Source organism: Arachis duranensis, chromosome 9 (assembly GCF_000817695.3).
Source record: "Arachis duranensis cultivar V14167 chromosome 9, aradu.V14167.gnm2.J7QH, whole genome shotgun sequence".
Lineage (NCBI taxonomy): Eukaryota > Viridiplantae > Streptophyta > Magnoliopsida > Fabales > Fabaceae > Arachis > Arachis duranensis.
The window spans coordinates 113,199,847-113,223,240 of NC_029780.3; the positions used below are offsets into that span (position 1 = coordinate 113,199,847).

The 23,394-nt window shown below is 30.1% G+C and overlaps 3 protein-coding genes across 4 annotated transcripts; all 3 read left to right on the forward strand.

The window, feature by feature from the left end:
• The first annotated feature begins 5,000 nt into the window (after positions 1 to 5,000).
• On the forward strand, positions 5,001 to 6,028 carry LOC107467511 (uncharacterized). The gene has a single exon (XM_016086631.3). The coding sequence runs from the start codon at positions 5,146 to 5,148 to the stop codon at positions 5,701 to 5,703; it is 558 nt and encodes a 185-aa protein (XP_015942117.1). The 5' UTR covers positions 5,001 to 5,145; the 3' UTR covers positions 5,704 to 6,028.
• Positions 6,029 to 16,597: 10,569 nt separating this feature from the next.
• Positions 16,598 to 20,656, forward strand: LOC107467420 (ubiquitin receptor RAD23c). Of its 2 annotated transcripts, none has more exons than XM_016086515.3 (12): positions 16,598 to 16,818; positions 17,682 to 17,843; positions 18,321 to 18,374; positions 18,538 to 18,617; positions 18,721 to 18,834; positions 18,922 to 19,102; positions 19,252 to 19,419; positions 19,486 to 19,554; positions 19,647 to 19,694; positions 19,769 to 19,878; positions 20,039 to 20,117; positions 20,276 to 20,656. In XM_016086515.3, the coding sequence occupies exons 1-12, from the start codon at positions 16,753 to 16,755 to the stop codon at positions 20,393 to 20,395; spliced, it is 1,251 nt and encodes a 416-aa protein (XP_015942001.1). In that variant the 5' UTR covers positions 16,598 to 16,752; the 3' UTR covers positions 20,396 to 20,656. The 2 variants fall into 2 exon arrangements, with proteins under 2 accessions (XP_015942001.1, XP_015942002.1); XM_016086516.3 differs by having other exon boundaries at positions 18,925 to 19,102.
• A 1,342-nt stretch (positions 20,657 to 21,998) lies between these two features.
• On the forward strand, positions 21,999 to 23,394 carry LOC107467281 (ACD11 homolog protein). The gene is made up of 4 exons (XM_016086326.3): positions 21,999 to 22,317; positions 22,413 to 22,585; positions 22,668 to 22,813; positions 23,180 to 23,394. Exons 1-4 carry the CDS (start codon positions 22,063 to 22,065, stop codon positions 23,284 to 23,286), a joined length of 681 nt encoding a protein of 226 aa, XP_015941812.1. The 5' UTR covers positions 21,999 to 22,062; the 3' UTR covers positions 23,287 to 23,394.

Sequence of the window (23,394 nt, forward strand, 5' to 3'; positions counted from 1 at the left end):
ATTCGTCAAATTTTTTAAAAATAAAAGTAACTAACACATCTAAAAATATATTAATTTTAAAATATTTTTTTTTCATTTCAATGTTTTAATAATATTATATGAGTAATACATTTATTATCAGAATCGCTGTATTGAGTTCACACAAAAAAAGGACAACAAAGACAATAAATTTGAGAAAAAGAAATCAAGAAAGAAGACCATGCCAGAGTGGCAGAGTGGGAGCTGCCTCCATTTCCTTTTCTCCCTCTTGTCCGTTTTAATTTTCTCTTTTTTTTATTTTATATTTTTTGTTAGAAATAATTTGGTCATAAATTTTAAGATTTTAGTAAAAAGAACAATTTTAAGTGTTTGCTTGGATGTCATTATTTTAATAAAAAAAGATATTTTTTAATAAAAAAGATTTTTTTTATTTTTTAGTGTGTTTGGTAAATTTTTAGTAGTAAAAATAAAAATACTAAATAAATAAATAAAACATCTTTTTGAAAAGCTGTAATTTACATCTTTTTTTAAAAGATTTTTTTGTTAAAAAAATATGTTTTTCATGTAATAAATAAACAAAAAAGTACTTTTATATCGTTATACCCAAACATAATTGATAGATAAAAAGATATTTTTGCATGAGATACCCAAACATAAAATTACTTTTATTTTTTCATAAGATCTTTTAAAAAAAAAGATAACTCGACAAAAGATCTTTTTTTAGAAGTTCATCCAAACAAGCCCTAAAACTAAGTTAAACTTTAGGAATGATTTTGTATGTAAAAAAAGGTTAGGGATCCGCGACCTCTTAAATGAGTATGAGAAGATTATGCCATTTGAGCTATAACTCATTGGCGACCAAAATCACCCTTATTAATACTAGCACCTAGTAAAGCATCTAATATCCATCAAATCAAATTTTTATTGATTATTTTTTATATGATACAAAATAACTACAAAATTTATAAAGAGTATAACTCGAATAAATTAATTTAGAATGTTCTCTATTTTTTATTTTAGTATTTGAAATTTTACTAAAATGATGTGAGATGGATAAAAAATTTGTTAAAAAAATAAAAATTTAAATCAAACAATGCAACCACAGTTCTTGTTATATGTAGATATAGATAAAATAATATTTTTTTATTAAAAAATATTTAAATAATTATTTGATATTTAATTAAAACTTTGACATTTTATGATATTATGGTAAAAAAAATTTTCAATAATATAATATTAAAAGTATAAACAAAAACAATCACCAAATGTCCAAATCAAGTTTTTAATTAGATTCATACAAACTTCAAATTAATTAAATAATTAGATTATTATTAATTATTATTATTATTTATTTTAAATTTATATAATACAATCATTTTAATTTTATCACTGTATTAACATCTAATAACATAAATATTTTTTATATATGATTTTTTTTTAAGTGTGAGAGCAAATAAATTATTACAATAGGAATAATTATCTACACATATATACTTATTATAATTTTTAAAAAAAATTCAAAGAAAACAATTCTTCCCACACTAATATATAGATTCGTCCCTAATTGAATATATATTTTTTAATATAATATATATGTAAAAATAATCCTGCAAAATTTAGGCTAAAATTTTTAAATATTAGAATAATTTTGGTGTTTTTTTAAAAAAAAATTGATGATATCGTGTTTTATACACGTGAAAAAATTTGATACAAATATAATTTAACATTATCGAATTATTATTTATTATATTTTTAACTTTTGAAAAATATAAAATGACAGTAACATTTTATTTTTAAAAATTATTTTTGCTATGAAATTTTTTTTGATGTATTGGCTGCATATTGATGAAGGAGGTGTTTTGTTGAAGTGTGGTGCTAAAGTTAACATGCTCGCGACATGGTTCTTGAATCGATCAGTAACGTGTCAACACCCCATCAACACGCAGGGAGCGTGCTGATGTGGTGAGCAGAAACGGGTGGCAGTCCACTGCCAAGACGTGGTGCTGTAAAACCCGTGAAGCGGTGCAGGATTTCGTTGAGTCCCAACGTTGCAGCAGCACCACGGGAGGGTGAGAGGGGGCGTGTTGCAGTCCTACCTACATGCAGAAAACAATTCCCCACTATGGTAACCAGCAAGCAGTCCTCAATCCTGTATAAATTCAATCTTCTTTTCTTTCATTGAAGCGCACAAAGAGAATGCTAAAACAAGGAATTGAGAGAGAGAAAAAAAAGATTGTATGAGCATGTAGTTTGAAAGAAGGAAAAAAAATTATACGAGGCAGTAGAAGTGAAGAGAGTATTGACATTAGTAGTGATAGTAGTGTGTAGTGTGAGTATTAATTTAGAAGAAAAAATTGAAAAAAAAATTATTAGTTTGTAGAGATTAAAAAATAGTACGTAATTATACAGCACTCGAAAAATATATTATCAATTATTTGGATCATCCAACTTATGTAAGTTGATAAATTTTATTTTTTTATGTATTTAAATTTTTAAAAGTTTTTTTACGTATAAATATATATGTATACGTCTTCACGTGTTGCTTGATTCAACTAATTAGACTTTGTTACGTGTCACGTTTCTTGTATGTTGACTCAGCACGCTCTCACGTACTGTTAATTTCAATCAATCCATTCTCGTCACGTGTCTTTTTACGCTTTTTGTGTGATGTATGTAACATGCTCTTTGCGTGTCATCTAACACGTTTACTAATGTGTAATATATTTTCTATCGGGAGTGGATCCTCTCCAATGAAAAAATTAGATGGTATTCAGTGAAATATCTCATCCTTTATTGTATTTTCTCTCTCATTTATTTTTAGTTCTATTTGTAGAATTAAAGATAAAAAATTACACTTTATTCTCTCCTATAACAAAAAAATAAAGAGAATCTATTTCCATTTTCTATCTCTATTTCTAACTAAAACACCGCTCTTTTATCATAACAAAATTCTTGTGCCTTTTATTTTTTACTATTTTTTTAATTTTTAATCAAAATGATAATGCCGACTCTTTCACAATGGCATAAAAGAAAACATATCTATTGAGTAATGTTTGGGAATTATAGCCCTTTTAAACCCGGAAAAAGTTTCCTTCCAAAAATTGAAAGCAGTTTAAAACACATGTGGCAAACGTTTGTACTTTGTACCTGAAAAGTATATTACTCTAAATAGTAATTTTATATCTTTTTATAAATTTCTACGCATACTAAATCAACTTAAAATATAAAAAGTAATTATAGATTATTTTATTAAATAAATAAATAAAAATAAATAAATAAATAGAGAAAAAGGAAAGAAGAGACACTTTTTAATTTTAATATTGACCTTTCAATAATATTTTTCAATATTGTTAAAACTCGGGATATTTTACGATAATGTAAAATCTATAAATTTAACCTTTAAATTTGTTACTTTTGATTTTAAATTTTTTAAATATATAAATTTAATTCTCATATTTATTATTATTTTATTTAATTTTTATTTAAATATACAAATTTAACTCTCAAATTTATCATTTTAGTATTTATTTATTTTTAATGTACTAATCGGAGGATCGGACCCTCTATTTTGTTTTACGATTAAAAAAAATTATTTCAACATAGATGAAATCCTTTAATTTGTGTACCATAAAATTTAACTGTCAAATTTTTTTATAAATTTTATTACTCCTCAAAACTAAAAGTCTAATTTTTAATTAAAATTTTGAAAAATAAAATAAATTTTATATTAAAATAATACAACAACTAAAGTCGAAATTGTCGAAATTATTTTTTGTAGTAAATTTTAAATATTAAAAAATTATTTATTTTTATATTTTTAATTTAAATATTAAATTTATCTCTTTTTAATAAGTTAGACAAGTGTATATAAACACTATAGCATACGCCTTGCATTTTCTTCCATCTTTAAAAAAATTAGCCGAGAAGAGATGATGTCTCCCATTGATTGAGGCAGTGATATTGGAATGCATTATCGTAAAGGTTTTTAATGCAACATTATTGACGTTCAGAACACTCCATTATTCAACCCACTCGTTTGGTCGTTCCCACGAAGCTTTTATCTACATATTCCACGAAATCTTTTCCGCTGAGTCACACCACCTGTTTGGGATTTAGAATGCAATTTTCAAGTCTAATCAAAATCAAATCTCATCAATTTAATAAAAATAAATAACAAGCAAGTTTTCTTCCCGAAACGCCCTCAGACTTAATCCGCAATGTGGAATTTTCCTATTCCTACCTAACAAACAAAAAGAAAGAAACAGCCCCGAATCGATCCTACTAAAGCAACGAAGCCGTGAAACTGTCATTGACTGACTAGGCAAATGGGCCCCCGCCTACGTGAGAGTACTAGATGCTCGGTGAAAATTACTTAAAAAAAAAAACGCGACAAAAAAAACAGATAAAAAAAAAATAAGCACACCTCTATAAATATATAAAACAATAATATTTCAAAATAATTTTCTACATCTCATATTAAGTAAGAATTAATTTTTTTGTCTAACAATTATTTAACATTTATTCTTTTCTTTATTTTCTTAAAAACAATTGATTGTTAGTTAAAAAATTAATTTCCTAACAAAATTGGTAAAAAAAAATTTTACTTTAAATTTTCAATTAAAAAAGAAAAGAAGTACCATGTAGATGAGAATACAATAATAAAATATACAATTATACTTTAGGTTTTAACAAATAGTCTAATAATAATTACTCAACGCCAATGGTCCGGACTCCAACTTCGAATTCAACCCAACTTAATGCTTTAAAAATGGAAAAAAGTAGCCACCATTTTCTTTAAATTTTATTTATTAATTTGTCACCGGAGGAAACCAGAAATGAGAAACATGGGTACAAAAAGGCAAATCAATGTGTGTGATGGCCTGGTGGGCCAAGAATTTGGTCCCCACGCGCCTGCGTCGCGTCAGCGTCATTACAACTCTTCACTCAACTTTTCTTTACAGGTCTTCCTATCTCTCTCTTGCTTTTTCTCTCTCTATTGTCCCCATTATATATAAGCCCCTCTCAGATCTCATCGCCACCACAACGCAATGCACCGTGTCAACCCTCTTTCAAACACCACCAGATAGGCATCTAAAGTTTATTTAGTTCATATTTCTTATTGGTTCTAAAACGCTACCGTTTTGGGCTTCTTATTTTATTACCATTATGGAAGATACGAGTGGCAAAAAGAGGGTCCGTTGTGACTCGGACGACTCAGTGCTGGAATCGCCCGAGGCGAAGCGACTCAGGGACGATTTACTCGAGTTCTTCAACGACGCCGACGAAGCGCCTTCCACTCAGGATCTTGACTCCGTCATGAGGAGCTTGCAAGAGGAGATTTCCGCGTCTTCCTCGCAAGCTCCGTTCCCCGTGACGTCAGATTCCGGCGAGTCTCAGCCTCAGATCGGTTACCTTCAGGAGGCTTCTGACGACGAGCTTGGCCTTCCGCCGCCGGGGAACTCCTTGGTGGTGCTGGAGGAGAACGGAGAGGACGCTGCGGCTGAGTTGGTACGTGTTTCGTCTGACTCGTCCGGAATAGGCGAGTTATGGGAATTTGAGGATCGGATCCCGAGTTACGACTCGTTTGGTTTTGAAAACGGATTTGCTTATGAGAGCAACACTGATTACGTAGCATTTGATGGCCTTTTCGATCACTCTGATGTATATTATGACTCGGCCGATTTCACTGAGTCGTGGCGGCACGAGTCCTTGCCGGCACAATAGAGAAAGCTAATCTCCGAAAAAAGAAAAATCAGAAAAGAAACTTCTGGATCTGTTTCGTTTACCAAAAAACTTTTGTAGACATGTAAATTTTTCTCACCTTTTCCCCCCTTTTTATTTGAAGGGGAATTACAGATATATAATTAGCACTATAGGATGACATGAAACTTTATGAACTGAATTAACTGAAGATGCCATTGGCGCCAAGAAAAATATGGTTTTTTTTTTTAGGTTTACGCATGTTTAATTTATGTATTTTCTTTCATTTGTTATATATAAAAGATGTAAAGATGAATACAAATAAAAATAGATGAACAAGTATTCTGAATTTCTGATAGAAGTATTTTATTAGGTACTAAATTATGCATTGGTTTGCTTAATCATTTATACATAATAAACTCTTTTGTTAGAAGGAAAACTTAAACTATTTTTATTAAGAATAAAAAAGGATTTTTCTATTTCTTAATTATTAACAAGTGCCTGTTACTAGAAAAATATATTTCTTTTAAAAAATTAATATTTGAAAAGTTTTTGCAAGAAAGGAATTTGTACACAGTTTATAGGCTAAAACTAAAACCAATTAAATGGAATAAATAAAGGGGTTTATACTTTTTCTTGATGAAGATCGAGCACAAGCTCCCTCTTGTTTACTTTTTGGCGTTTTAAATTGCCGATGCAACTTGTTGCTTAGCTAATGGAGAATAAGGTAGCGTAAAGAAATCTTAATTAATAAGTCAATTATAGATTCTTTGTGGAAAAGAAATACATCTATAAATTGATTTTAGAAAAATAAATATGATTAGTTGATTACCGAGACAATACTCTCAAAATTTTAGACATATTGGTCTTCTGATAAGTAGATATTTTAAATTTTAGCGTACGAGGATTCAAATGTTGTAATTTTTTATTTTTTATTTTTTAGATAATTATGTTAGTTGTATTTTTTTTTAATTCTTTATTTGAAAAAGATAATTATACTATTTTTATTCATAAAATATGTAGTGATTTTTATTATTTATTAGTTTTAGGTGTTAATTAATAAATATAGATGCATTTTGAAGTGAGATAGAAAGGAGAAAATTTAAATTCATTATATTTAATAGTATTTTAAATCCATTCTTTATTATTTTTTTATTTTTTTTATGATATGAGTGGCCATAAGCCCAGAGAAAGAAAAACAAAAGAAATCAGGCACCCTAGAAATACGGGGCAGCGTTACCCCTCTAAAAATACTCTGTTCAAAGTTCAAACACACCATGAAAGGTAACTAGAACCTTTTTCTTATGTTTTTTTCTTAATTTTTTCAGCTACGTAGGTAACCCAACAAAGTAATATGAAATGTCTAGCCCAATTATTGGGCTTCGTAGAACAGACCTAACCCCTAAATTTGTCTACCCATATCTCGAGTTTTGTTCAGTCCAAAAACGTAAAACAGATCCATGCCAAAGAAACACTAATATTTTACCCAGAAAATTATTTATTTATTTGTTTTTGTGCAAGAAAAATATTTATATTTAATGTAACAGTTCTTTGTTCTTAATAATTCTATTTTTAATTTAATTTACGACAGACAGGAAAAAGAATTCTCCTACTTTTTTTAAGGTTAACAACTTCTACTTTATCTAGGAAAAAAATGTGGTACGGTGACTGCTTTAAAATCTACTGCTTCTGCTAGCTCTATTTTTTCTATTCATTGTGTAGTACAAGGTGGATACATCCTACATGATTGTTAGTTTATAGTTGGTTGGTAGGAATGGGTGTAGCTAACGAAGGATTAAGTGGAACGTGATAAAATTTTAATTAAATCACTCCGTTATTATAAATCATGAATACAAGTAGCTATATGTGCTATACACAACAATTTTATTTTATTTTGCTTTTCTGTGGGATAATAATGCATGTGCCGTATGTTGGATGAAATTATTGTCATTGCACAGACGAATTGTAATATATAATATTATATCATCGTTCTTATAAACTAATGATCCGAGGCAACCTAACAACTTGCATGAGTAGATAAAACAACGAAGATAGCATACGGATGGCTACAAGAAAGATAAACATCAAAAGACAAACAATGAAGTTATCATCCGTGCTTTTTTTTAACAATCTAATACTAATCTGTCAAGAATTTGGACGACATTTAAGGATTTATAGTTAATCAATAATTTGTTATATACATAATATAAAATTCAAATATTTAACATATATTTAAATAGATAAATAAATTAACTAATAAATTAATTTAAATTAATTTATCAGTGTTTATTAGTTTAGGATAATATTATATGTACAAATTTTTTTGCTAATAAGCCTAATTAAATTGATATAAATCAAGCAAGAAAAAATAAATACACATATTCATTATATAGTTCTTTATCTTTGTAATATTTTAGTACAAAATTTATTACAGAGCATAAAAAATTTATTACAAAACACATAAATTTTTACAGCACAATTTTATTTACATGACATAAATTTGTGGATATAAAACAAATTTTTTTTTTATGTTATATACCAGTTTTTTTATGCTGTGCACCAAAATTTTTGTACTCATTTTTCTAAAACATATATAGGAGTAAGAGTGTTTATTGGTCGAGTTTAATTAGAGTTAAATCCAATCCTAAAAGGTCATCTAATTTATTTTGATCCAGCCTAAAAGAAACTCTAAACAAATTGGACTAATCTGATGTAAAATTAGTATCTACAAATTTATAAATTATATACACTAAACTGATAAAATTTACTTTTACAATTAAATTTAACAAATATATCATATTTATATCAAAATAAATTATCAATAAAAAATATATAGTGTAATATAAAAAATATTATTTAAAATATAAAAGCATAATATTTTTTTGTGACTTAAATAAGTTAAACAAAAAAAGAAAGAAAATAAAGGTTAAGAACGGTTTAAATAGAGGAGAAGTCCCGCTTAAGATCACTCTCAAACTCCTCCCCAAAAGAAGAAAACTCTACTTGATGAAGTTGTGACCTCATCGCCATCTTTGCCTTGGTATCCGCCACCATGTTTTTGCATCTCTTATAATCAAATGAAGGTCAATATGCCAATTCCAGTGTATGATATCCTTTATTTTGAGCACCAACGAATCAATATACCTAAAATAATCTTGATGATTAGTAATAAGATTAAACATTTTCACACAATCCGTCTCACAAATAATATCTCATTAATTCACGTCCCATGTTAAGAGATAAACTCTCCAAATAACAAACAATTCTCATTAAACAATACTATTACTCTCAATCATTCCCAAATAATCTTTTTGCCAACACCTTATAATCTCTCTTAACGCAAACAAAACCAACACCATCACTGGAATCAGGATAAGTAGCATCACAATTAATTTTAAAAGTACCTATAGATGGAAGATACCAAAAACCACTTATAATTAGAAAGGAGGGACACATGTTGTAATTCAAAAACACCTATAAGTATTTTTTTCTGAAGCTAAAGTCACACGAATCATTTTTTTAGGCCAAATCTCATGAGAATTAAATATGACATTATTCGATACATGTCATATATACCAAAATCCTGAAAAGAATCCGAATATATGCTCTTAACTATGATATAAGAACTATTTTTTCAAATATAGAGGATGACAAGAAATGTCTAATCTGTGCCATACAAGCTGAATTTTCGGACGAATCTCGAATACAATGTAAAACTGATTCCTAACTAAAAAGATATTTTGGGTACCTATCCGATTATGACATTCCTATTCTGAAGCGAAAACTTGTAGTAGGAGAAATCTCTCTAAGACACAACCAAGCAAAAAAATTGTGCTTTTTTGGAATAAGTTGGCGCTAAAGTCAAAGCCAATTCTCCCACTCTTTCTGTTCGGTAGGTCGGGAGAGTTTCTTGGATTTGGTGGATTCCCGCCTGATTCCTGGACGCGGGTGAGAGGGATGGAGTGGCCGACTTTCCGAGTACTTCGAGCGGAGCGGGAGGTGTCACCTGCAAGGACATTCTGACGCTCAAGTCAGTGAGGTGTGCAGGCGAGAAAGGTGTTGGGAATTTGTGGTGACGTACCTTGGGAGAGGGGTAGGACCCTCTCCATATATACTCTGTCAGTATGGCAGGTCTCACAGGAGAAGTCTCCTTCCAAGAAGCTTCCTCTCCCAGCTGTCACCTGGTTGGCAGCAGGGATGCAAGTGCTTGGGTCGTGATCCGGATGCAGGGCGTCCTCTCGGGTCGAGTCGTCCCGTGCACATAACTGAATCAGGCCGTGCAGGTCGGGCCGAGCCGGAACACTTTTCAACCAAAAAGCTTCTTATACAATCATAGGTGATTAATTATTGCGTGAGTTGTTGATTTTGGATGCAAACTCAGACCAATACTAACCTACTTTCGAACTCATTTACACAGCTAGATTATAAGAAAGAATATATATTTTTATTGTAGAAAACAAATTTCAGGCCGGATCGAGTAACTCAAACCATAATTCCAATTGATTCCAAGATAACTTAAAGTAAAAATAACAAATTCGAAATTGATAAAAAATTTCTTGGGTCCGAGTCAAGTTTTGGACTGGGCGAAATCTTGAACATTCTTATATAAGAGGAGGAGAAGAACAAGAAGAAGACGATGACGATGATGATGATAACGAAAGAGAATGAAGTGAAAAAAGAAGATAGGGAAAAAGAACATATTAGTGCTAGGATTACGGCGATATTAGAGAAACAAGCATAAAAAAAAAAGAAAACAATGATAATGACGACAACAATAAAGAGGAGGAAGAGAAAAATTAAACAGTTATATATGAAAGGAAGAAGTACAAAGTAATTTAGAGTCCGTTTGAGAAACAGCAAGAGCTATTTTATTTTATTTTATTTTTGAACTTTTGAATTATGAAAAATCACAATACGCGTATTTGGAACTATTTAAAACAAAAGCTTTTAATTTCTCAAAAAGTTAATACACATCCTTTCGAAAAAATAAAAATATATGACTTCTCCTTTTTGATAAGTCATTCTATCACTTTCTTAAAAAAATTGACTTAAAAAAAATCACTTTTATTCTTGGGTCTATGAAAATATTTTCTGTTTCTGTTGAAAATGGGTAAAAAACGTAAATAAACCAAGGGCAGAACAAATTAACACAAATAAGCTAAAACAAAATTTAATTCATCAATCAACCAAATTACATTTATATATAGTTCGAACCTAGTTGTTTGGAACTAATATTACATATAATTCGAACCAAGAAGATTCGAATTACTTGTTGACATCCAATAGCTATTTTTATAGAGTTCGAATCTACTAGATTCGAACTCCATTTCCATATAATTCGAATAATATTGATTCGAATTATACACACACGCACACACTAATTCGAATCAACTTGATTCGAATTACACACACATAATTCGAATAAGTGTGATTCGAATTACACCCTGATTTATTAAAAAAATTAATAATTTATTAAAAAATTTATTAAAAAATAATAATTTAAAAATTAAAAAATATATATTTTATTTCATGCATTAAAAAAGCTAACAAAATATTTAATTACGAGACTTTTTTAAAATATTAATGAGCTATCAATTCGAATTCCATACAATACTCTTTTGTCCATTTTTAATAGCTCATGAATATTTTTAATAAATTTATTTAAATTATACTACAAAAAATATTTTATTCTATGCAAACCAATTTTAAAAAAATGGCTTAAAAATGTTAGGAGTACTATAGAAATTTGTAATGTTCTAATGACTTAGGTAAATACATGCATGTACACAAATTTTAAATAAAATACTCTGCATAGTCAATAATAATTTAGAAATTAAAGAAAATAAAAAAAATATTTTATTTTAAACAAAATAATTAAAAAATATATTTTATTCTATACAAAATAATTTTAAAAAATGGCTTAAAAGATGTTATGGGTATTATAAAAATTTGTAATATTCTAGTGATTTAGGTAAATACATGATAAAAATATATTTTCTTTAATTTCTAAATTATTATCGACTATGTAGAGTATTTCATTAACGTCCTAAGTCATTAGGACATCACAAATTTTATTTTAATAAATTTATTTTAATTATACCACAAAAAAATATTTTATTCTATGCAAAATAATTTAAAAAATGGTTTAAAAGATGTTAGGAGTATTATAAAAATTTGTGATGTCCTAATGACTTAGGTCTTTAAAGAAAAACTCTACATAGTCGATAATAATTTAGAAATTAAAGAAAATATATTTTTAGTATGTATTTGCCTAAATTACTAGAATATTATAAACTTTTATAGTACTCATATCATCTTTTAAGCCATTTTTTAAAATTATTTTGTATAAAATAAAATATATTTTTTAATTATTTTGTATAGAATAAAATATTTTCTTTAATTTATAAATTATTATTGACTATGTAAAGTATTTTATTTAAAATTTGTATACATGCATGTATTTACCTAAGTCATTAGAATATTACAAATTTTTATAGTACTCCTAACATTTTTAAGCTATTTTTTAAAATTATTTTGCATAGAATAAAATATTTTTTTGTAGTATAATTTAAATAAATTTATTAAAAAATTTATTGAAAAATATTCATGAGCTATTAAAAATGGACAAAAGAGTATTGTATGGAATTCGAATTGATAGCTTATTAATAGTTTAAAGAAGTCTCGTAATTAAATATTTTGTTAGCTTTTTTTTAATGCATGAAATAAAATATATATTTTTTTAATTTTTAATTATTATTTTTTAATAATTTTTTTAATAAATCATGGTGTAATTCGAATCTCCCTGATTCGAATTATGTATGTGTGTAATTCGAATCAGGTTGATTCGAATTAGTGTGTGTGCGTATGTATAATTCGAATCATATGGAAATGGAGTTCGAATTGAGTAGATTTGAACTATATAAAAATGGCTATTGGGTGTCAACAAGTAATTCAAATCTTCTTGGTTCGAATTACATGTAACCTTAATTCGAATTAATTAGGTTTGAACTACATATAAATGTAGTTTGGTTGATTGATGAATTAAATTTTGTTTTGGCTTATTTGTATTAATTTGTTCTGCTCTTGGCTTGTTTACGTTTTTTACCCGCTGAAAATATTGCCCTCCACTACTATTTTCACGCAAAGTTCCATCTAACCACTAGCCTTTCACCATCATTTTCACCTAATGTTCCATCTGCTGGAAGTATTAACCCTCCACTACCATTTTCACGTAATGATTCATCTGCTGAAAGTATTGACCATGCACCACCATTTTAAAACAATATTACTGCATGTATTCCTTTCAGTTATTTTTTTTTTATCATTTTACCACTTTATTTTTATTATTAAATTTGTATTTAAGATAGTGTGTGATATGAAATCTCAATTTTAATTTTATTTTTTTCACATGTGATTTTATTTTGATATAGTTTGCTATTATTTTTATAGTTAGTTATAATAAGTTCTTGATCCAAATAAAGGAGGAGGCTAATAGGAGCAGGGACGGACATACGGGGGCGAGTGGAGGCCTCGCCCCCAACTTTTAGAAAAAAAAAGATTAATAGTAATAAGTTATTAAGTATGATTTAATTTTTTTAAAAAATTATTTAGTATTTAGTTTAATATAAATGAAAGTCTAATCTAACTTAAATATTAATGATTTCTAATATCTAAAAAGTAAGTAACAATATTAAAAAAATCTGAAAAGATATTATTACTAATATTTTTAAATTAAATAAAATTTTTCAAATCTCATAAAGTAGATTTTTTTCTTCTTACGAGTGTCTTTCTTGATTCATTTGGTATTAATTTTCTATGTTTCAACTTTTAACTACTACAACTGAGAGGTCTTTTTCAGCTATGAATGTTGTAAAGAATAACTCAGAAACAAAATGAAAGATAAATTTCTTGTTAATTGTCTTTTAATTATATTAAAAAGTTGCTGAAAATTTTGACACAGATTCTATTATCGATGAATTTTATGATACGAAAAATCGACCACTTCGTTAATAAAAAATATATACATATTTTTTGTATTTTAAAATATATTATCTATCAGTATATTTTTGTAAATATTTTATATTATATAGTTTTTTGCACAATTTTTAAATATTATATATGTTATTGGTCCCCACGATAATATTTCTGAATCCGTCCCTGAATAGGAGTAAACAAAATAAAAAATAACACCAAAATCTACATTGACATACATTTTATATTTGTTTTTTATTTTTACCTACCATATCATACACGATAAAAGAGCAAACACTAGCTACACAATAATTTATTTGGCATTGCTATCAAGATTATTGTGAATTAAAATTTTATTACTATTCACCACATATAAGAACACCGTTATGGGTAAAAGTAAAGTAGAAGAACTAATTTCTAATGATATATTACATGGCAATAATCAATAGTCTAAAAAATGGAACTAATAAGAGAGCAAATAAATAATTGATTGTCTAAACGATTGTAATTTTAGTGATTAAGTTATGTAAAATCAACCTTCAATATTGAAAAATATTGGGCAAAACACTAAAATAAGCCAAGGGGAAGAAATTTCTACGTAAATCCGCCAAACCAAAATTTAGTTCATGAATCAACCAATGCATGTTTATATGTAGTTCGAATCAATTAGATTCGAACTCAATCTACACATAATTCGAATCATATTGCTTCGAATTATACACAAAACTCACACGCACACTAATTCGAATCAACTTGATTCGAATTACACACATAAAATAATTCGAATCAAGTTGATTCGAATTACACTCTGATTTATTAAAAAAATTAATAATTTAAAATTAAAAAAATATATATTTTATTTCATGCATTAAAAAAAATCTAACAAAATATTTAATTATGAGACTTTTTTTAAATATTAACGAGCTATCAATTCAAATTTTATAAAATACTCTTTCGTCCATTTTTAATAGCTCATGAATATTTTTTAATAAATTTTTTTAAATTATATGGTGAGATATTACATGATTCGAATTACGGGAAGTTCAATCACTCTGATTCGAATTATACGGTGAGCAATTCGAATTCTATACAATACTCTTCTGCCCATTCTTGATAGCTCATGAATATTTTTTTAATAAATTTATTTAAATTATACCACAAAAAAAATTTTATTCTATGCAAAATAATTTAAAAAATGGCTTAAAAAATGTTAAAAGTACTATAAAAATTTGTAATGTTATAATAACTTAGGTAAATATATGCATGTACTCAAATTTTAAATAAAACATTCTATATCGTCAATAATAATTTAGAAATAAAAGAGTCCTAAGTCATTACAAATTTTTATAGTACTCCTAACATCTTTTAAGCCATTTTAAAATTATTTTGCATAGAATAAAATATTTTTTTGTGGTATAATTAAAATAAATTTATTAAAAAGTATTCATGAGCTATGAAAAATGGACAAAGAGTATTGTATAGAATTCGAATTGCTCACCATATAATTCGAATCAGAGTGATTGAACTTTCCATGCGTAATTCGAATCATGTAATATCTCACGATATAATTTAAAAAAATTTATTAAAAAATATTCATGAGCTATTAAAAATGGACAAAAGAGTATTGTATGGAATTTGAATTGATAGCTCATTAATATTTAAAAAAAGTCTCGTAATTAAATATTTTGTTAGATTTTTTTTAATGCATGAAATAAAATATATATTTTTTTAATTTTAAATTATTATTTTTTTGATTCGAATTAGTGTGTGTGTGAGTTTTGTGTATAATTCGAAGCAATATGCTTCGAATTATGTGTAGATTGAGTTCGAATCTAGTTGATTCGAACTACATATAAACATGCATTGGTTGATTCATGAAATAAATTTTGGTTTGGCGGATTTGCGTAAAAATTTCTTTCCCTTGGCTTATTTTAGTGTTTTGCCCAAAAATATTTGTTATCATTGTTATTTTAATTTTTATTTTATTGTGTAAAAAAAAATTATATTGTTTGAGTTATCTATCTAAACACTACAACTTTAAAATAAATTTTTTTATAACTAAAAATTTAAATACAAAATAATTTATTTATAAACTGCTATTAATAAAAATTTTTATACTTTAAATTTTTTTTTTCAAAAGAGTTTATTTAAGTTATTTATCCAAATTGCCCTCAGTTAAAAGCTTGGTTTGAAAAAGGCTTTGGCTCTATTGATAGTTTAATTTTGAGTCTTAAACCCTGTAATTTTGGCATGTGTTAATACTAGTTACTAGTTAATTCTTATTAGTTCTAAGTGTTTGTTGTCATTATTTTGATTAAAAAAAAATTTATTAAAAAAAGATTTTTATTTTATTTTTTAGTGTATTTAATAAATTTCTAATAATAAAAATAAAAAAACTAAAAAAAATATATTTTTTAAAAAGTTCTTTTTTTCTTAAAAAAAGATATTTTTTATATAATAAATAAATAAAAAATACTTTTATATTATTATATCCAAATAACTTTTTTTATAAAATATCAAAACATAAAATTATTTTCATTTTTTTATAAAATAAAAAAAAATAACTCAAAAAAAAATATTTTTTTAAAAAACTCACCCCCAACAAACCCTAAATCTTATTTATAATGGAGCTAATCCAACAATTAGTGATCTAGTCCAATTGAACGAGGCTCAAATCCGCAAGCCCCTTCAGTCCGTGTCAGGCACTAAAATCTAGCTCACTCTACACTACAATTCTCAACTCAAATCCCTTTCCGTCCTTGTTTCACGAGAAAGCACTTCCCCGATCCACACCGTTCATGTCACCTTCTAAGGTATAAAATCAATCATCTCAGAGGGGCGTTTATTAAACACCGGAAGGGGCGCGTGGAAAATCGTCACTCAACTACTCCCAACTCAAACTAGCATATTTTCGGGTATATATCCTATTTAGAAATTAAAAATAAAAATGGAAATAAACAAAACAAGAGATTTTTTATTTCTTCTCTCCATCGTCGTTTTAGGTTAAATAAACCCTCTGTCGATCGGTGGTACTAAGCCGTGCCGGCGCGAATTCCGACGCTGTTCGTGGCGGCGACTGAAAGTTTCAGAGACAGTGCGAAGATGAAGGTTTTTGTAAAGACTCTGAAGGGCACGCACTTCGAAATTGAAGTGAAGCCCGATGACACGGTTTGACACCTCAACTCTCGATCGTATTTTTTTCTTAATTTCGTTTTCTTTTCGTTCTTACGTCAATTGCATTCCGTGATTGGATTGAATATATTTATGATTGTATCGAGGGTGTGAGGGTTCCGAATTTCGACTAGTAATTAGGGTTTTAATGTTTCGCTCGATCGATCGTGGTATTGAATTTTGACCACTGTTTGAGGTTTTTTTTTTTAATACTTAACTTTGTAATTTAGCTTTTTAGGAGCTGTAATTTTTGGAATATGATTTGTATCGTCGTTGGAACATCTTCTGCCTTGTTAGCTATTTTTTTTTTGGCTCCATTGGTTATGGCATACGCCGCAATACTATTCCCTGGCAAATTTACTCATCTGGATTCTGATAATTTAATGGGAAATCTGTTGTCGAAAGTTCTGTGAAAATTTTAATGGGAAGTTGCCACATGATAGTGAATAAGTTTGACATTGACTTTATTTGGAGCCTTACTTTACGGGAATATCAAACCGATTTATGCTTTAAGAAGAAATCTGGATAAGTACTGGTTCTGTATAATTGAGCATATCTCAATTTTATAAATCATCACCAGCCCACTACAACTGACACCTTGGTCAATGGCCAAGTGATCACTGACTGTCAGAATTTTCACTGTCCTATCAGCTTTGGGAACTCACTTATCTAAGTAGCACATATTATGCTTGTCAATAGTCAAGTTTGTGGTTTTTGACGGTTGAACTTCTAAACTACTCTGAGTTACTTAAGCGACGCATTCTACTATTTCAATTGTGGCATTGCTTCATCTCTAGTGATTATATGATTTCATTTATATCGTGTTTTTATTTTATTTATGATGAGCATATTCCTTTCAGGTTACCGAAGTGAAGAAAAATATAGAAACTGTTCAAGGTGCAAATGTCTACCCTGCTGCACAGCAAATGCTTATTCATCAAGGCAAGGTTCTTAAGGATGGTACTACTTTGGAGGAAAACAAAGTAGCTGAAAACAGTTTCATTGTAATCATGCTTTCTAAGGTAAAATTTTCTTATTTATCTCATCCCCTTTAAAAGTTTACGTTGGTATCAAAAAATATTAACATGTATGCAGTTGTTTTGTTGCATAAATAGTTGTCTAATGTATACAAACTGTTGCACATGGAAAAAATTATTGGTTCTTCCATGGACATAGGTCATTGCTTGTTGATTTGAGTTTGATATGGTAACCGGTAGATAGATTGTTTGGAGTGGCTCAGAATTGTCATAATTTGTAGGTTTTACTAGCTACCTATGAGCGCTGGTGTATATTCACTATTATGTAGAATCATAATTTAATGTTGGCCCCTTGTATTCTGAAGTTGATGTATGGATTTTGGGGGATACATAAACATAAGTGGAGTTATTTATCTTGAACTTTGTCAGAAAGAAATTGTTGTTGACTTTTGTTAAATTTTCAACTCTTATAATATACATTTTATTCAGTACTAAGTTAGAACTATGTGCTTACAATTCCAGAGTAAGAGCACATCTGGTGAAGGATCTACTGCATCAACAGCACCTTCATCAAAGGTTAGAACAGTTTGCTATGCTATAAATATTGTATACTATATTATTATTTGAATGATCACATTCCTGAGATATATTGAGACAATGGTCTTTAGTTATCAAGGTTATGAAATTTATTGTATTTTACTTTATTATTATTTTTTAAACTATTATGTCTTCATTGCAGGCTCCACAGACTAGTGCAACTCCTACTCCTACCCCATCTGTGTCAGTAGCACCTCAAGCTGTTCCTGCCACTGCTGCACCGTGAGTTGATAATATTTTATAAAAATTTTTCTTGAGATTTTATGTTGCAGTCTCAACTATTTCAATATGAAGAGCTTGAGGTCTAAACTTTGCATTTTGGCAGGCCTGCGCCTTCGCCTTCACCTTCGCCTGCACCTGCTGCACCTGCTGCACCTGCACCTGCACCTGCACCTGCACCTTCACCTGCTGCAGCTCCTACATCTACAGATACTGCTGTGTAAATATTGTTTCCTGTGATCTACGTTTTCTATACATTTTACATGCTTACTTCCATTATATATTGTTGAAATAAACTTTCTTGAAGCAGGGTAGGGTCTGATATCTATGGGCAGGCAGCATCCAATCTGGTTGCCGGAAGCAACTTGGAAGGAACAATTCAGCAAATTCTTGATATGGGGGGTGGGAGCTGGGATAGGGACACAGTTATCCGTGCTCTTAGAGCTGCTTATAACAACCCTGAGAGAGCTGTTGAATATTTGTATACGGTATGTGTATTTTAGATGATGAATTTCATACTTGACGATGGTTGTGCGCTATATTTTGGCATCTCTACTAGTTCAATGGAAGTTTATTTTCTGTATCACTGCTTTAAAAACAAAAAAGATTAAAATAAAACATCATTCACATATATCAGGGTATCCCTGAGCAAGCTGAAGCTCCACCTGTGGCCCGAGTGCCTACAAGTGTACAACCTGCAAATCCACCAGCTGCTGCACCTCAGGCAGCTTCACCTCAAGCAGCACAACCAGCTCCTGTCACAACTAGTGGACCAAATGCTAATCCTCTAGACCTATTTCCCCAGGTAGCATTCTACTATTTATTAAAGAGAATGTTGGAGGTTTGTACTCTAACAACTAATGTCTTACAGGGTCTCCCCAATGTTGGTTCTGGTGCTGCTGGCGCCGGCTCTTTAGAATTTCTGCGCAACAGCCAACAGGTACTCTCTATTTTGCTGACCTGTTATCTGCACTGAAGTTCCTACACGTGTCTTAGCTAATCTCTCCAGTTTTATTTGTTCTGTTTTCTCAGTTCCAAGCCTTGCGAGCTATGGTGCAGGCTAACCCACAAATATTGCAGGTTTTTCTTCTTTGCCTTATTAGTGTATCCTATGTTCTCGTTTTAGAGTTCCCTGAATATTCTTGTTACTGCAGCCTATGCTACAAGAGCTTGGCAAACAAAATCCTCATCTTATGAGATTGATTCGAGATCATCAAGCTGATTTCCTTCGACTGATAAATGAACCTGTGGAAGGTGGTGAGGGGTGAGTGATCATCCTATGCTGTTCTGTATATGTATTTTTGTTGAAGGAATGGAGAAATATAGATTTTTTGTTTTTATTTCATTTTATTTTTTTGGGGGTGGTGGGGTAGGGTTCAACAATTTTGTTCAATGTCTTAATCTTTCTTGTTAATGTGCTTTAGGAATTTATTTGGCCAGCTAGCTGCTGGCATGCCACAATCAGTAACTGTTACACCTGAAGAGCGCCAAGCAATTGAACGTGTAAGTTTGATCTCTTGCCTATATCAAATATATGCTCTATTTCCTCTGTTCATGCATATAAATATATGAATAAGCACTCCTCGTTCATCTAAAAGTACCCATTCCTACTATTGGTAATCAATATTTATGAGTAGCGTGATGTTTTACTGCTGCTGCAGCTTGAAGCAATGGGCTTTGATCGTGCACTTGTGTTGGAGGTGTATTTTGCTTGCAACAAGAACGAGGAATTGGCTGCCAACTACCTCTTAGATCACATGCACGAGTTTGACGAACAATAGATCTCCTATCCAGTTGCAAATGATCTGTTCTTGTCATTTTTCTTTTTTCTTTTTCCCCTTTTTCTTTCTTTTATCTTTTTAACTCGATGGGTCTGTTATACTTCTGTTTAACGAGGTAATGTTTGATTATGACAAGCCTTAAGTCGTCAAGGGATGTTTTTATGGCCTCAACATTATTGCCCTTGTATCTACATTTACTCCGCGTAGAGGGGTTTTTTTATTTTTAAAGTATTCATATACATAGTCGTTTGTCTTGGATTATTGGTGTGTTGCATGTTTCGTACATGTCTAGTTATGAATATTTTGTTATTCATATTTTTATTTGCAAGTCGATGGATGGCAAACTTGCCTAAGCTTGCAAACCCGTCTGGTGTGGTTATAAATTGGAGATTGGGCTTTTTTTGGTCCTAATCAGTTATTTTCTTCAGAAAACATTTTTAACATTCAAACTATCGTAGACTCGTAGTCGCTTTATGATCATTTGGTGTTAAACTACTTTGGATATGTAAATAAGCACGGGACATCGCTTTGCTTGGTAAAAGCTTGCCTGAACTTTCAAGCTTGGGTTTGGGTATTTGACGGGCTCATTTTTTTTATATGAGAAGCATGTGTGTGTTGTGCGTTGTGGAGAATGTGAGTGTTAGACATGGATGTGGGACAATTTTTTGTGGAGAATGTGGGTGCTAGATATGGATATAGGACAATTTTTTCTGAAACAAAGGATGAACCTGATTTCTTTGTAAAAAAAAATTAAGTCGTAGAAGAGAAAATTTAAATTTTAAATTTTGGCGAAGGTAATCTGAACTTCTGATTTTTGTTCTTAACACCACAATTGCGTAAAGCACATATATATTTTATAACTGCGTCCTACACCATTCTCCCAACCACATCTAAATTTAGGAGTGTTTGACAGACTCGTTTGTAACAAAAAGGATAAAAATTAAGTTTGGAAAGATAACTGATTGGTCCCTTTTGTTGGTCTGTTGGAAGAAAATGATTGTGTAAACTGGAAAATGATGCAAATCAAACCCAATATTGGTCCCTTCTATTGATCTGTTTCTTTTTGGTAATTTAGAGGGGCTTACGCCCATATTGATCTGTTTATTTGGAAGAAAACTAGGTAGTGTAAATCGGAGAACGATGCAAATGAAATGCAATATACTTTATTAGAAAAACAAAAAAACAAAAATAAAACAAGATATTCTGAGAGGTGATACTTGTAGCCCAAAATATTAGTGGGGTATTATTTAGAAAAAGATTGCATCTTCTATGGTTTGAACCATAGACCTTGAGGTGGAGAAGAGGGAGAAATGCCACTAGAGCCAAGGCTCATTGGCAATTTTGGTATTAATCACTCTTAGATTTATTTATTTTTTGGTCAAGATCACTCTTAGAAAGAAGGTGGGCTTTGAGATCCGTTCAATACGAGCCCAAAAAGAAAAAAAAAAACGAAAAGGCGCGAGAAGTTACCAGCGGTTGACGTCTCGTGTGATGTGGTGTCAAATGGAAAAGAAAAGGAAATTGAGTTTTTGAATGAAGGAAAGGCAAGGCGCGTTCGTAGCGGAAAGTTCCTATTCCATCCCGCAACTCCTTTCTTTTCTTGACATTTCAACGATTCTCTTGTTTGAACCTTTTGGAAAAGAAGGCGTTTGGACTGAGTAGCGATAATGATGAATGGCGTTGAGGTCGTCATGGACAATAGCAGCACCAGCATCGTTAAACTACCCGATCCTGCGGTGGTGGCGGCGACGACTTCAAGTCCTCTCTCCGCCATTGCCGAGGCCTTTGAACACCTCGCCAAACTCCTCAACCGCGGTGACCTTCCCTTGGACGCCTTCTACGAAGCCTGCTCTTTCGTCTCTGTTCTCTTCAATTGTCTCGGCTTTGCTTTCAAATTCGCCGAATTGGAATACGTCGCCAAGGTTCATTTCCTTCCCTTTCGGAATAATTCAAAAATTTTGTTGTATATTTGATTGCTTTGTAACAATGCTAAGAATATTATGATTCGTACGGTCAGCTAGAAGGACTTATGGAAGCATCACCGGCGTGTGGCACTCTGAAGGATGTAATTGAAGTTGATGTCGCTAGCAAAACGGTTAAATCCCCGGGAAGTTATTCGCGTAATCTGCGCAGAGTTCGCCAGGGTGTTGATCTCGTCAGAGCTATATTCGAACAACTTCTGGCAACTGAGTATGGCATCTTTGATCTATCATTTGTGATGCTGAATTGAATTATCCAATTTAACAATTGATTTGTCATTTGGCGTTTTCAGCGATAGCTGTCTAAAAGAAATAGCTTCAAGTGCGTACGCTCGGATTTGTGCACCCTATCACACATGGGCAGTAAGAACAGCTGTGCATGCTGGGATGTATACACTTCCAACAAGAGACCAGCTTTTCTTGAGGCTCAATGAAACAGGTAGCTTGTTGCATCATTTTTGTTTTTGGCCACATCAATGATCAATGCCTGTGTGAAGCAATTATTATTATTTTAGTGCTTGTTTGGTACCATTAAAAAAAATATTTTTTACCTAATAAATGAACAAAAAATATTTTTATATTGTTATACCCAAACATAATTATAGATAAAAAAATCATTTTGCATAATATATCCAAATATAAAATTACTTTTATTTTTCCATAAAATTTTTTTTAGAAAAGATAACTCGAAAAAAGATTTTTTTTTAAAAGTTCACCCGAACAAACCCTTAGATTATATATTATTTTCTTGTAGCATTCTATCTTTTAAAGAGAACTGAGTTGTTGTGCATGAATGGTACTCCAGAGAAGTCTGCTGAAGCGAAGATGAAAAGGTACATCAATGCTGCAACTCCAGTTATAGAATACATTGATAAACTGTACCTTTCAAGAAAGATTCCGTTGAACTGGTGAGTTCATGTGGCTTCAACACATAGTAGTATTGTTGTTACACAATTTTTTCTGATGTAATGTATAAACATACATGTAACTATTTAGTTTCTAAGCGCTTGATATGTAGCT

What these genes read in the sequence shown, in the direction of transcription:
- LOC107467281 (XM_016086326.3), top strand. Translation starts at nt 22,063, where the DNA reads ATGATGAATGGCGTTGAGGTCGTCATGGACAATAGCAGCACCAGCATC. An exon ending in GAACAACTTCTGGCAACTGA is followed by an intron (nt 22,586 to 22,667) that starts GTATGGCATCTT and finishes TGGCGTTTTCAG; the next exon opens with CGATAGCTGTCTAAAAGAAA. An exon ending in CTTGAGGCTCAATGAAACAG is followed by an intron (nt 22,814 to 23,179) that starts GTAGCTTGTTGC and finishes ATGGTACTCCAG; the next exon opens with AGAAGTCTGCTGAAGCGAAG.
- LOC107467511 (XM_016086631.3), top strand. Translation starts at nt 5,146, where the DNA reads ATGGAAGATACGAGTGGCAAAAAGAGGGTCCGTTGTGACTCGGACGAC.
- LOC107467420 (XM_016086515.3), top strand. Translation starts at nt 16,753, where the DNA reads ATGAAGGTTTTTGTAAAGACTCTGAAGGGCACGCACTTCGAAATTGAA. An exon ending in CTGTTGAATATTTGTATACG is followed by an intron (nt 19,103 to 19,251) that starts GTATGTGTATTT and finishes CACATATATCAG; the next exon opens with GGTATCCCTGAGCAAGCTGA. An exon ending in CTCTAGACCTATTTCCCCAG is followed by an intron (nt 19,420 to 19,485) that starts GTAGCATTCTAC and finishes AATGTCTTACAG; the next exon opens with GGTCTCCCCAATGTTGGTTC.